Source organism: Hoplias malabaricus, chromosome 4 (genome assembly GCF_029633855.1).
Source record: "Hoplias malabaricus isolate fHopMal1 chromosome 4, fHopMal1.hap1, whole genome shotgun sequence".
Taxonomy (NCBI): domain Eukaryota; kingdom Metazoa; phylum Chordata; class Actinopteri; order Characiformes; family Erythrinidae; genus Hoplias; species Hoplias malabaricus.
Window position 1 is genome coordinate 8924451 of NC_089803.1, and position 13646 is coordinate 8938096.

The 13646-nt window shown below is 44.2% G+C and overlaps 1 protein-coding gene across 1 annotated transcript; it reads left to right on the forward strand.

Moving 5' to 3' along the window:
- The first annotated feature begins 175 nt into the window (after positions 1–175).
- Positions 176–10633, forward strand: LOC136694114 (H-2 class I histocompatibility antigen, alpha chain-like). The gene is made up of 10 exons (XM_066667499.1): positions 176–312; positions 519–606; positions 879–1085; positions 5643–5909; positions 6167–6460; positions 6663–6947; positions 7665–7805; positions 9664–9732; positions 9956–10159; positions 10423–10633. The coding sequence occupies exons 3-10, from the start codon at positions 962–964 to the stop codon at positions 10476–10478; spliced, it is 1440 nt and encodes a 479-aa protein (XP_066523596.1). The 5' UTR covers positions 176–312; positions 519–606; positions 879–961; the 3' UTR covers positions 10479–10633.
- Positions 10634–13646: the final 3013 nt, after the last annotated feature.

Genomic DNA, 13646 nt, shown 5'->3' on the forward strand with positions numbered 1-13646 from the left:
TTTCCGTGGATCTGAGGTAACGGTCAGAGAGAGAGAGAGAGGGAGAAAGAGGGGGAGCGGAGCGGAGCGCTGTGTTCGAGCTGTGTTCTGTAGCGGGGAGGAGGGGGACCTGCAGGGGGTTGAAATATGACAGAAACCCCCCTCAGCTCAGAGGGGGAACAGCGATAAATGACCGTGTTTAAGGGGACCGTCTAAATTTGTGGGTAACCGAAGCTTTCTTTGGCTTTAACGCTCAGAAGCTTATTTTAAGGTGGTACTGTGTTTGAGGAAAAACCGAGTGTTGTTTGTACGCAGCTGAAGGGTAAATTGGCTGTAAGTTTTATTCATTGTTTGAAGTACCACAGAAACTCATTTGTAACTGAAGTTGTGTAGTTTTACAGCACTTTTGGTAATGCAGTTAGCCCTCTCCTGAGTGTTTCCCTCCTTAAGTGACAAGAAACCAGCTAAAATAAGTCAATATTACACACATACGGAGCAGGAAAAGAGTTATATCCTAATTTCAGTTTATGCTTTTAAAGGTTTGGAGATCACTACATTCTCTAAAAATACTCCAGATTTCCAGAGAGAGAGAGAGAGAGAGAGAGACTAGTATACTGGACCAAGCTGGTTTGTTCTTTCACTCATTTACAGACACTGGGGCTTCATAAACACATTAGACTGGTTTCCAGTGCAAACCGACTGCAGAGCAGCACACTGTTGAACTTTTCTGCTGGAGTTAACACACTCTGCTCTGTGTCTCAGTGGGAGGGGAGAGATTGGGAAAGAGAGGAGGAGCAATGAAGAAACTCTTATAGCACTTTGAACACAACCATCAACACACACACTCACACACACACACACACTTACTCACTGACTCACTCAGCTGCCTTTTTCCTCAGCGTCCAGAGAGAAAAGTGAGAAGAGGGGGTTTAGATCTCAGAGAGAGAGGAGTGGACAGTCACAGAGGACCCCCAGCTCCTGCATGGCTCCTTATGAAGAAGAGAAAACATGTGTAAGAAGTTCTCCTGAGAGAAACAGAGGGAGGAGGGTGGTGCTCTCCTGGAGCTGGTGGGTGGTGTTCTGTCTCCACGTCCCTGCGTCCACAGGTAATACCCTCTCCTCTTTAATCAATAACATGAAACATGGAAATTACTGACAGCAAACTGAACTTTTCCTCCTAACTGCACTGAGAATAGTGCAGTGACAGAGAGTTTGGGAGCTCCCAGCATGCTCTGCGGCTGTCCTCTTTGTTAGTCTGGGTTGTTTTGGGGATTCATTTGGGTTTTTAGCGTTGCATTTGTTGCTGTTTGATCAGTTACTTCCTTCAACTTAGGGCCTTTTTAAGGTAAGTTTAATAAAGGTAGTGAACTCATTAATGGCTCTGTCTCATTATCCCACCTCCGGTTACATCACATTGGAAGTGGGATACACCCCTGTTCTCATCAGGGGGGACCTCACTGAAGAGCCGAAGGACGTTGACAAAGTCTTGGAGACAGAGAAGACAGTGGGGGCCTGTCCCCCATTTTCCATGGTTCAGTGGATATAGTGACTGTTATGAAGTGCAGTTCAGTCTGTGAAGCAACTACACAGAAATGATGATGGCTCTGCTGCGCTGTTTCAGACAGATCCCACCTGAGCCCTCTGCCAGAGCGCCAATGCTGGGGAGAAGAATAGAGGAAGACGAATGTGTTACAGTTCTGGTCCTGGAGACAGCACTATTAATCCGGCAGGGGCAGATACCATAGAGAAGGAAGCCCTGTCCCAGGCTACCGCCACGAGCCAGTAAGGAGCAGGATATTTGCTGGCAGTGGAAGCAGGAGCATCGTGCCAGCAAATGCCGCATGCCTGAGCCAGTGGGGGAAATGTGAGGAGGCAGCCAGATGTGGGGCATGCTGTGTCTGGAATGAAAGGCCTTCACTGTTGATGCCACCTCGTCCTGCCTGAATGACTCCACCATCAGTTTGATGGCAAATGGGTCGACGTGCTCATTAATCCTGGTTCCTCTGTGTCGCTCAGTCACTGGTGAACGTCTTGCTATGGGGAGATAGATCAAAACTAATTCTATCCCTGTACCGTTTTCCAAGTGGACCACCGCCCCCCTGTCCGGCTGGATGCTGATTTGCCTTTGCAAATGGGCCCTGAGGTGTTAGTAGCTAATTATAATAAGCTATTTACATCATTCTAATAAGATATTTACATAGATCCTCCCAGGCATTCGTGCAGGTGTTTGAGCAGGCAGAGCCACACTGCCCTAAACACTCATTACATACGTACAGCCCCGCAAATAAACAAAGGCCCCCTCGTCTCTAGTTGGGGAGAGTTAGTGTATAATCAGAAGGCAAACTATCCTTCAGTAGCTGCAGGAATATATTTAGAGGTGCCCAGTGGCTCACCATGAACCAAACTTTGAAGCTGATATATACTTATGTTTTTATACTGTCCAGTACTCATTTAAACTTTCCCAAACATACCAGTACAGTCTAAAAGTTGCTTACTATTTCATACCACTTTAAATAAACAGATATTTTCAAGTGCTAAGTTGAGTTCAGTTCCACCTTAAATGCTGCTGCTGTATACTGTCACGACTTGGCCCTGTCCTGTATCTGTTGTTTCCACCATGTGCTCACATAGCATATGGCTCTTTGTTGTTGTTGTTGTCTCTGCCCTAGTCCCTAAGCCCCGCCTTAGTTCCTCCTCCTTGTCAGTGTCATTTGTAATCCTGCCCCTTCATCATCTGTTCCAGGTGTCCCTTTTCTGTGTTATGCATTTAAGTTCCTTTGTGTGACTTCCTCTGTCGGACATTCCACCTTTGTTTTTGCTCTCTCCAGTCTGTCTGTATCATCTGTTACTAGCTATCTCTGCCTGTCTAGTTCCCTCTGTTTAGGTTTAGTCTGTATCTGTCTCTTTAGTCTAGGTCTCAGTTTAGCTCCCTGTGTATTGTCTTTCTGTCCATATCTCTCTGTTTTGTTATCTCTTGTTTTTCTAATAAAGTTTGTGTTATTGCATTTGAGTCCACCTCTGTCAGTCCACCCCCAGTCCTTACATTTACACAATCACACTAACACCGGCATATTTGAAGTTTTTCTTAAACACCATAAAAAGTGAAGCAGTTGACAAAACTTTAATGTTTACACATTTAAGGTGACAAAACCTACAAGCTGTAAAATAAATGGCTACCTTTGCTTTTGTTCTCTTCTATTCCACCTCAAGGGCTGCAGCTTTTACTGAATCAGACAAATGTATGGGTTTGGGGGTGGGTAGCAACAGCATTAAAGTGACAGAGCCCGTACTTTATGTGAGAGAGATTTTGTGAAGAGACCTTCATGAACAGCCCATAGACTTAGAGTACTTCCCCTTTAAAGGGGTTTGCCTGCACTTCTGCATCAGCTGACGAAAAAGGGAGTGGAGTTTCTGTGGTCTGATGAGGCTGAGTGAGTCTTTACGATGGTTAGCAAACGTCTGTGCAATGTACATGTATTGGCTTACTCAAGGGTGGGTTGTGAATTTATCATTGATGTTCACGCTAGAGACCATGGCATTGACCGTGCTCCAGTCCACTCCACAGAATATGCCACAGCCACCACCCTTCAACTGGCTCTCACACCTGGATAATAAGGACAGGTATGTGCGAATGCTGTTCATAGACTTTAGTTCAGCATTCAGTACCATCGTACCTCAGCACCTGATCAGGAAACTGAACCTACTGGGTCTAAACATCTCCCTCTGCAGGGAAGAGCTCAGTTGGTCTGGATTGGGAAGAACATCTCCAGGACCACCAAGAGGATCACTGGGGTCCCCTAGGTCTGAGCTCTCAGTTCATGCTCTTCACTCTGCTGACTCACATCATGTAGTTTGCAGATGATATGACTGTGGTGGGTCTCATGAGCAAGAACTTTGAATCAGTGCAGTGAGAGGAGGTGCCACAGTTAACGGACTGGTGTACAGTCAACATGTCTCTGAACATGGACAAATCTAAAGAGATGATTTTTGACCAGAAGAAAAGAGTGTGATCACTCTCTGCTAAATATTAATGGTTCCACTGTGGAGATCATCAGGAGCACCAAAGTCCTTGGTGTTCACCTGGAGGACCTCACCTGGTCCCTCAACACCAGCTCCGTAACCAAGTATATACAGTTGAAATGACAAATCCACTTGACTTGGCTTATCACAGTCCTAGTCCTTTGTCTATTATTTCATAGGCATGGCTTATTTAGCCTATGCTCATGGGATGTGAAGCTAGTGAGAGAGCTTGAGGATGGGGCTGTGAAAGAGCTTTTTAAATAAGCAGTGATGATTGTATTTAGTGGTGGGTGGTTGTGATTGTCACACAGCTCCTTGGACCTGGAGGTTGTGGGTTCGATTCCTGCTCCGGGTGACTGTCTGTGAGGAGTTGGTGTGCTCTCCCCGTGTCCGGGTGGGTTTCCTCCCACAGTCCAAAAACACACGTTGGTAGGTGGATTGGTGACTCAAAGTGTCCGTAGGTGTGAGTGAATGTGTGTGTGTGTCGGTGTTGTCCTGTGAAGGACTGGTGCCCCCTCCAGGGTGTATTCCCGCCTTGCGCCCAATGATTCCAGGTAGGCTCTGGACCCACCACGACCCTGAATTGGATAAGCGGTTACAGACAATGAATGAATGAATGGTTGTGATTGTGGACATAAACTTGGCCTTAGTGCAGTAATCTGTATTTTGGGAGTAATCTGTATTTTTATAATCAAAACATATAGCTATGAACTATCAATACATGTAACAGTTATGTTACAGCTTAAAACATGGTTAGTAATAAGCTGATGTCTCAGTAGGTAGCTAATTAATTTCAAGTTCCACCTTAAATTATGAATCAGTTACATTCTAGTACCTGACATTACTACTGCAACATTTAAGGCAGATTTAGAAGCATTAAAAACCCTGAAAATAAGAATCTGAATTCAGGTCCATATCACAAAAGAGTGAGGAGAGGGTGATGATTGTAATAATGTTTGTGGAACTCTTCTAAAGGTGAATGAATTTTTGGCCCACTAGACACACGTCCACATAAAAACAGTTGGTAAAATGGACTATGAAAGCAAATGGCCACCCACCCACCCACCGAAAACCCACTCCTTCTTGTCCCCCTCCTCTGTGAGGGGCCACTTGTGCGAAGTAAGTGCTGGGTACTTCAGAGTGGTCAGTGGAATATTGCAGGACCTTGTGATAAAACCTGTTAACATGTAGGCATTTGATGTGTTAACACATTAAGTTTGTGTAGACATTCATTAATTCGTCTAACTGTTTATTTCATTTATATCTATATTTTTTGGTTATTTTTTTTGTGTTGTGTTACTTTTTATTTTTTTTTTTTTTGGTTAATTCTGTTAATTACCTCCCCACTGTGCCCCTTTAAAACCACACCACCACAATGTAGTCACAGCTCAAAGACAGACAGACTCCATCAACATTAGAAATTAATGCATACATCTGTAGCAGGAATAAATCCGTCAGTTCTGTAAAAGAGAGCATCCTCCACATGCTGAGAATTTGTGCATAATCTGAAATCAAGTTCAGTCCTGAGGAAATGAGGCAGATTTTAAGTGACTGTCTTCTGCTTTGATTCTGAACAACTTTGCCCAGTGTGAGGGAAGTGGACACTGTCTTTATTAACTACTATATTTTTCTGTTCCCCACAGGTAAACACACTCTGATTTACCTCTTCACCGTCCAGTCTGCAGAGTCCTCACACAACACCTACCAGTTCAGTGTAGAGACTCTGCTGGACGACACACAGACGGACTCCTACAGCAGTCGGGACGGTATCAGGACTCCTAAACAGAGCTGGGTAAAGGAGATAAAGAAGAGTGAGTGGAGAACAGGAACTGAGAAGCTGAATCATGATGGAGGGTGGGTGAACAAGGTTCTTCAGTTACAGTTGGAGGCCTTCAGACACAAAGCGTCAGGTGAGAAAATGTATCTCTTAATTTTTTATTTCAATGAAGAGTTTGTTAATCTTTTTGAAAGAAGCTGTAATTGAGAAAGAAGCAAAATGTTCACATTGTTTCCTGAACCTCACCAAAACAGAGTCTGATTAGACATAAGTGCAGTTCATTTGAAAAGAACAAGGAGTGTTCTGAGTGTCTGTGATCAGAGGAGTGTACAGTGTTGAGTCTGATGGTGATTCATGGTGAGCTCTGTCCCTGTTCTTCTCCTGTTTCAGAGCGTCATGTTCTTCAGTGGAGAAACGGCTGTGAGGGGGAAAAGCTTCCTAACGGCTCAGTGTCAACTTTAAACTGCATTCATGAATACGGCTACGATGGAGAAGATTTAATGTCTTATAACTGGACCTCGAGACAGTGGTCAGTCTCAGTGAAGGAGGCCCAGGAGAAGGTGGAGAAGTTGAAATCTGGAGAAGGTTCAGATGCTGCACTGATTTGTCAGGACTGTTGGAGGTGGATGAAGGTTTATTTACAGTACACTCCTCAACACACACCCAGTGAGTATCTGGAAACTTGTCGTAATCAAAGTCTGTGATTTAGTTTCCCACCAAACAGACCACTTACTGTGACTTCCTTTATCGTTTAGAATTCTTTACAAAAATATCACTAGGAAATAAATACACACTGAAACAGTGAACACATTTCTTTCTGAAAATGAGATTTAAAAATTAATTCTGTCTGAGTGTTAGTGTGTATCTGCACTTTTCCTCTCTGCAGCTGTTCCAGATGTGTATGTGTTTGTGAATAAATCTCAGACTGAGTCCAGCAGACTGACCCTGACCTGCCTGGCCACGGGCTTCTACCCCAAAGACCTGAAGATGAGACTGAGGATATTCACCACTTCACTCCCTGATCATCTACTAACATCCTCAGGAGTCAGACACAATGGTGATGGAACCTACCAGCTGAGGAAGAGTGTGGACGTCCAGGAGGAAGATGCAGCAGGATACGACTGTTCTGTTTCTCACGTCTCCTTCAGTGGAGCATTAAATACACCATGGGGTAAATATATCTGTGTTTGTAACTGTAAACCCTGCCACAACGGCAGATGTGTCCACACCACACTAACAATAACCTTCATTCCTGTAGGAAACGGGTGACGAGATTAAAACTTCACTGTGTTTCTCCACTTTAATCAATATTAACTTCTATAATTATTGGTAAAACCCCACATTACACATGTGTTCTGTCTGATACAGTTCCAGTTCCACTGTGTACAAAAGGTTTTAGACTCCTTTCAGTGTCTCTTCTGAAGTCAAGGCTGTTAATAGTGCAGTAAAATCAGCTGATCCTGGCTGTTAGGACTCGTGCTGATGGGTTCAGATCTAGTTAATGTTCACTTGATGAACTCTTGAAGCAGTTTTCCAGTTTAATTCTGGTGCAGGTCTCAGTGTTGTTCTTGTGCTTGGCGACTGTATCCTCACCTGGAACAATAAAAACAGGTAAACCAGGCTGTTTATAGAGTGAGAGGAAGAAGAACACCACTGAAGTTCTAGAGTCTGAGCTCAGATCCATTTTCTCTACACTGAGTTATTGGAGCCTTTATTAGGACGTTATTGTAAGATCCATGATGTTCTCACTCCAGCTCATTTAAACACTGATCAGGGGTCAGTCAGTCAGTGACTCAGTAAGAGTCGTCAGCTCCTGTAGACAGACTCATAGTGCAGGAAACATTTAGTGCTGGGATGGGACTGATTTTCACCACTGCTCTGTTTACAGACGGAAGATGCTCCAACTGCAGGAATAATCTGAGTCCAGGAGTGATTGGAGGAGTGACTGTAGGAGTGATTGAAGGAGTGATTTTACTGGTTTTACTAGGTGCAGTCACCTTTATTCTTCTCAGTAAAAGAGGGAAGACTGGTGAGTACAGACCACATCCACAGACTCTGCTCAAAGACACACAACAAACACTGAAAATGTACTAAAACATACAGCTGTTCTTGTAGTTATTAAATATTTTGTACATTTTTTAAAGTGAAATAAATGTGTTTTAAGCAACTTTTATTGAACTCTTAGAAGGGCACAAGGTAAAAGGGAAAACACTGCGATTTGGGTTTGATGTGTAGATGATACAGCAGTATCGTCAACCCAAGTTCTGTGATTCAGCTAGCACAGCAGCACCCCCCTCCACTGCCTCCAGTTTTTGTGTTGACTGATGCAGTGGTGAATCTGTGCTAGCGAACCCCTTGTAGCACCACTGCTAATGGTTAATGCACTGGGAGAATTAACGTATGTTTTTTTTTAAATCTAACACACACTCAGCAGCCGCTAGAAAATCTGCTCCTAAAATACACACATCACTAACAGGAGAGAGTCACCACTCCTGCTCACAACTAAAGAGTCTTATCACAACCATGAGACCTGCATCCCCTAAAGAGACCTGTTCAGAGACTGTCCTGAGCTGCACAGTGGTGGCACCCATTCTTCGGGAGTCTCGTTATCAGAGGTGTTGGAGGCTGTTCCTGTCTGGAGCAGTGACACAGAGGAGTCTATGTGATGAGAGCATTAACCCATTCCCCGTTCACTCAGTGACAGAGTCCATGGCAGCTGTAATTATGGAGGAGGTGGCATCCACGGAGAAGCTGTTGTCGTTCTTCATCAGTTCTGGTATGTGGCATTGCCTGGCAAAGTGCCCCTTCCAACAACACCGCCAGAAACCAGCTCTCTGCTGACTCATGTTGGAGTCACTTGGCACGCAGCTTCTTTATTTTTGGGCTCCACTGTCTGCCGTGGTGTCTGGTGTTGCTCTGATCCCCTCGCTCTGTCCTTTCTGCCACAGCCATGGCTGCCTTTAAACGCAAGGGTGCTGTGAGCTCTGAGAAATATTCCAGAGCCAAGTCTTCCTCCACTGCTCGCAGGAATGCAGGGAACACCTGCCAAACCAACAAAACCTTGCCAGCACCTGACAGTTTGCCTATTTCTCGATGTGTCCCCCATAGTGCTTCCTGTCTGAGTAAAGCTCTACATGCATCTCCAACAACCCTCTCAGAGCATCTCCCAGCCACGCCACATCAATCCGGGTCACTGCGACAGCGGGCATCTATGGGTAGTGTCTCTATATCGGCTCTGAAGATTTTCAGTCAATGTGCTGCTGTGGGTGTGCCTTTTTCTCTTCCAACTCGCTGCTCTCTCATAGCAATGTCATCTCCACAGTGCCTTGTCTTTATCACTGTATCAAGACACTCCTCTTGTACTTCCGCTACTGCTCCGTGTCTTCAACCTCCCGCTGTTCATGGGCGTCTCTCTCTCCACTTCCTCAAGCACTGTATAAAGGTGCCTCTGGATTGGTAATGGGGGGTATTCCACTTCTGACACCAATGTAAAGGAAGTGGAGTAATGATACTAAGCCTGTGTTTTTCAAGTAGTCTTTGTTAAAACCTTACAAGGACACAGGGAAGGAAGAGAAGGAACAAGCAGCAGTTGGGCCCTGGTGTGTAGAGATTCAGGGGCACTACACACAGACAGAAATCTTTCTCCATCAAGGTACAGCAATGGTGTTTAATTGTGTTCCCTAAAGGTACATTACATTCTCTTCTCCAAAAGGAGAGGGGGATATTTGTAATCTTTCATTATAGAACTGTGGCAAATAAAAGAGCATAATATAAAAGTCCTGGAGATGAAATTGTTCAAATGAAATCAGTTGTGGTGGTAACAGAGTGAACAGAGAAACCCAGAGGGTGAGCTTGTGTTTTACTTTAATCTTGTGTGTGTTTAACAGACTGGAGACGTGATGGAGGATCAGATCCAATCAGAAATGAACCTGAGGGATTTACTCCAGTTCCTACAGGTGAGTTAGTTTTGTAGATCTGGAGATCTGAACCACACCTTTTCAGCTTCTACCAACACGTACCACAGTAACACACCAGAGGGAGTGTTATACTGTGAGAGACGAGTACTGTCACTCGTAGAGTAACTCTCAGCCAATCACATTACAGAGAAATAACATGTAAAATACCACACAGTGACTTTACTCTCAGACACTTTACTCTGTTTATTCTTTTATTTTTCAGACGTTGGATTCAGGAACAGTGTCATTTACAGAGTAATTAAAGGAGTCATTAAAGAAATCAACAACGTAAAGGGTAATGGAGTCAGGAACGGAAACGAGAACGAAGTCAGTAACGGAGACAGTAACCCCACTGTAAACGGTCCTGAGGGAGTCCAGCTGCTGCCCCCTGGTGAAGGGAAAGTGTGTGTCCTACATTTGAGAAAAGGTCAGTGACACTCAGACGTGCAGTTTGTGGGTTTGTTTGTTCCAGTGGTGGTTTAATCAGGAAGAAAACTCCCATCTCTGAGACACTCTTCTATCAGGACAATGCTGTAACATTGGGAACAGTCTTTAGGGAGCAGTGAGGCCCTGGACAAGTTTATGACCAACTTCAGAAACGTTTAGACCCAGAGTTCTGTGTTTTTACCCAATTCCTGCTGTTCCTCATTGATCTGGAAATCAGTGTGTGTTTGTTCTGCTGTTTTCCAGGTGATGGAGACGTTAAAGGAGCAGGAGGTGACACTGATGAGGGCTCTGAATCCTGACCTACCCTCTGATGAAGACTGTTACTCTAAATGTGTCAGTACTGTGTTATACGGGTGGTCCTTATAGCTTCCTTTACACCAGGGGTCTCTCACCCAGTTACACTCAGTTTGTTCTTGGTCATGAATGTGTGTGTGTGTGTGAACAAATTACACACTCGTTTTTTATTATTTATGAGTACTGGTATTTTACAAGTGTCAATGCTGGAGTATTAGGGCTGTAGTGAAAGTGAGAGCTGTGATTGGCTCTGGAGTATTAGGGCTGTACTGAAAGTGAGAGCTGTGATTGGCTCTGGAGTATTAGGGCTGTAGTGAAAGTGAGAGCTGTGATCGGCTCTGGAGTATTAGGGCTGTAGTGAAAGTGAGAGCTGTGATTGGCTCTGGAGTATTAGGGCTGTAGTGAAAGTGAGAGCTGTGATTGGCTCTGGAGTATTAGGGCTGTAGTGAAAGTGAGAGCTGTGATTGGCTCTGGAGTATTAGGGTTGTACTGAAAGTGAGAGCTGTGATTGGCTCTGGAGTATTAGGGCTGTACTGAAAGTGAGAGCTGTGATCGGCTCTGGAGTATTAGGGCTGTACTGAAAGTGAGAGCTGTGATTGGCTCTGGAGTATTAGGGCTGTAGTGAAAGTGAGAGCTGTGATTGGCTCTGGAGTATTAGGGCTGTACTGAAAGTGAGAGCTGTGATTGGCTCTGGAGTATTAGGGCTGTACTGAAAGTGAGAGCTGTGATTGGCTCTGGAGTATTAGGGCTGTACTGAAAGTGAGAGCTGTGATTGGCTCTGGAGTATTAGGGCTGTACTGAAAGTGAGAGCTGTGATTGGCTCTGGAGTATTAGGGCTGTAGTGAAAGTGAGAGCTGTGATTGGCTCTGGAGTATTAGGGCTGTAGTGAAAGTGAGAGCTGTGATTGGCTCTGGAGTACTAGGGCTGTACTGAATGTGAGAGCTGTGATTGGCTCTGGAGTATTAGGGCTGTACTGAAAGTGAGAGCTGTGATTGGCTCTGGAGTATTAGGGCTGTAGTGAAAGTGAGAGCTGTGATTGGCTCTGGAGTACTAGGGCTGTACTGAATGTGAGAGCTGTGAGAGGGCAACGGTTGGGGGTTAGGTGTCTTGTTCAGAGTCTCCTCAGTCGTGGATGTTGAAGGAGGAGACAGTGCTGTTCTTAACTCCCCCAGCCCCCACATTTCCTCTGGTTCAGGAGATCAAACAGCTGCTGTTTCAGTCCTGAGTCTGATTCTCTGACCCTCAGACCACAGCTGTCTTTTCTTTCACTGTCCAGACTACAGACGGTGTGTAGCATGTCGTATGGTTTCACTCCACTACGGTCTTTCCTTTATGTTTTTATGACTGTCTGGGCTCTTCTCTCCTGTTTTTCTGAATGTGTTCTGTTTGTATTTGTTTGTACACTTCACACTGTTGCTGTGGTGGTGTGTTCTCTGAAAGAAAATCTTTGTCATGTTTCAGCCTTTATCCCTATATTTATGCTTTCATTTATTTATTCTGCATGTGTACTTTACGTCCTGCTGCCTGACTCTCGGACTGAACTGTTCATCAGTGTTTGACTGGTTTTGTTGAGAGAGCAGCTCCATGGGCTCTTTCACAGCTCCATAGGATCAGCCCAGAGTTGAGGACTGTCCAATAGAAATGTCTAATATGTATAATCACATACGTCTGAGAGAGGAACAGCAGCCGTATTACAGACCTCACACACTCTTCACCAGCACAGGATTATAATTACAGCACCCTCCACAATTATTGGCACCCCTGGTTAAGAAGTGTTCTTTGGCTTCTAATAAATTCTTTTTTTAAACAATAATATAGGACAACAATTCAAAAAAGAGAAAAGTCCAAGCTTTAATTCAAGTGTCTTTATTTGGTGGAGGAAAAAAATAATCACACATTAAGAAATAAATGTTTTGAATGAAATCATGTGTGCCACAATTATTGGCGCCCCCTGGCGTTAGTACTTTGTACAACCTCCTTTTGCCAACAAGACAGCACTTAATCTTCTCCTATAACTCTTCAGAAGATGGGAGAATACAGAAAGAGGGATCTTCGACCATTCCTCTTTGCCCAACCTCTCTAAACTGTCCAGAGTCTTGGGTCTTCTCCTATGCACTCTCCTCTTCAGCTCACTCCACATGTTTTCTATTGGGTTGAGGTCTAGGGACTGAGATGGCCATGAGAGGAGCTTGATTTTGTGCCTTGTGAACCGTTTTTGAGTAGATTTGGCCCCATGTTTAGGGTCATTATCTTACTGAAAGACCCAGTGACGACTCATCTTCAGCTTTCGGGCAGAGGCCACTGGATTCTGATTCAAAATGTCCTGATATTTCAAAGAGTTCATGATCCCTTGTGTACTTTCAAGATTCCCAGGTCCTTTGGAGAAGAAACAGGCCCACAGCATCACCGATCATCCCCCAAACCTCAGTGGGCATGACACACAGGTGTTTTTCTGTGTACTCATCCTTGCTGTTACACCAGACCCACTTAGAGTGTTTGTTGCCAAAAAGCTCTATCTTGGTCTCATCTGACCAAAGCATTGGTCATAACTCAGAAAAGGCTTTCTCCGTCTACGCCCCCCCAAACAGCTTGTTGGCATGTAGATAGCGCCTGATGGTTGTTTGGGAGACCTCGTAACCCCAAGATGCTACCATTTGATTCAATTCTCTTACAGTAAGTTTTGGAGAACTTTTTACATCTCTTACCATTATTCTCACTGTGTGTGGGGGCAAGACTTGTTCCAGGCTTGTTTGTCACAGTTCCAGATGTTTTGAACTCTTTGATGATTGCTCTGACTGTAGATAAGTTCATCTGCAGCTGAGTGGCTATTTCTTTGTAGCCATTGCCTGATTTATGAAGGTCAACACACATCATCCTTACTTGAATAGTGTAAGTGTATTAAGTAATAGTGTGTTCTCTTGTCTTTCCCGTGTTTAAGAGTGACTAAGAGAAATAGGCTTCTGTGTAACACCATATTTATAACCCAGGGAAACAGGAAGTGATGAATTATTAATTAAAGGTTCCTAGATACTTTGATCCACTTTATACACTACAGTAGAAATGACATAAATGGGTCAAATACATTTATTACTAAGAAATTGTTAAAGGTGCCAATAATTGTGGAACAGGTCATTTTTATGGGAAATAATCATGTCGTTGTCAGGATTTCTTTT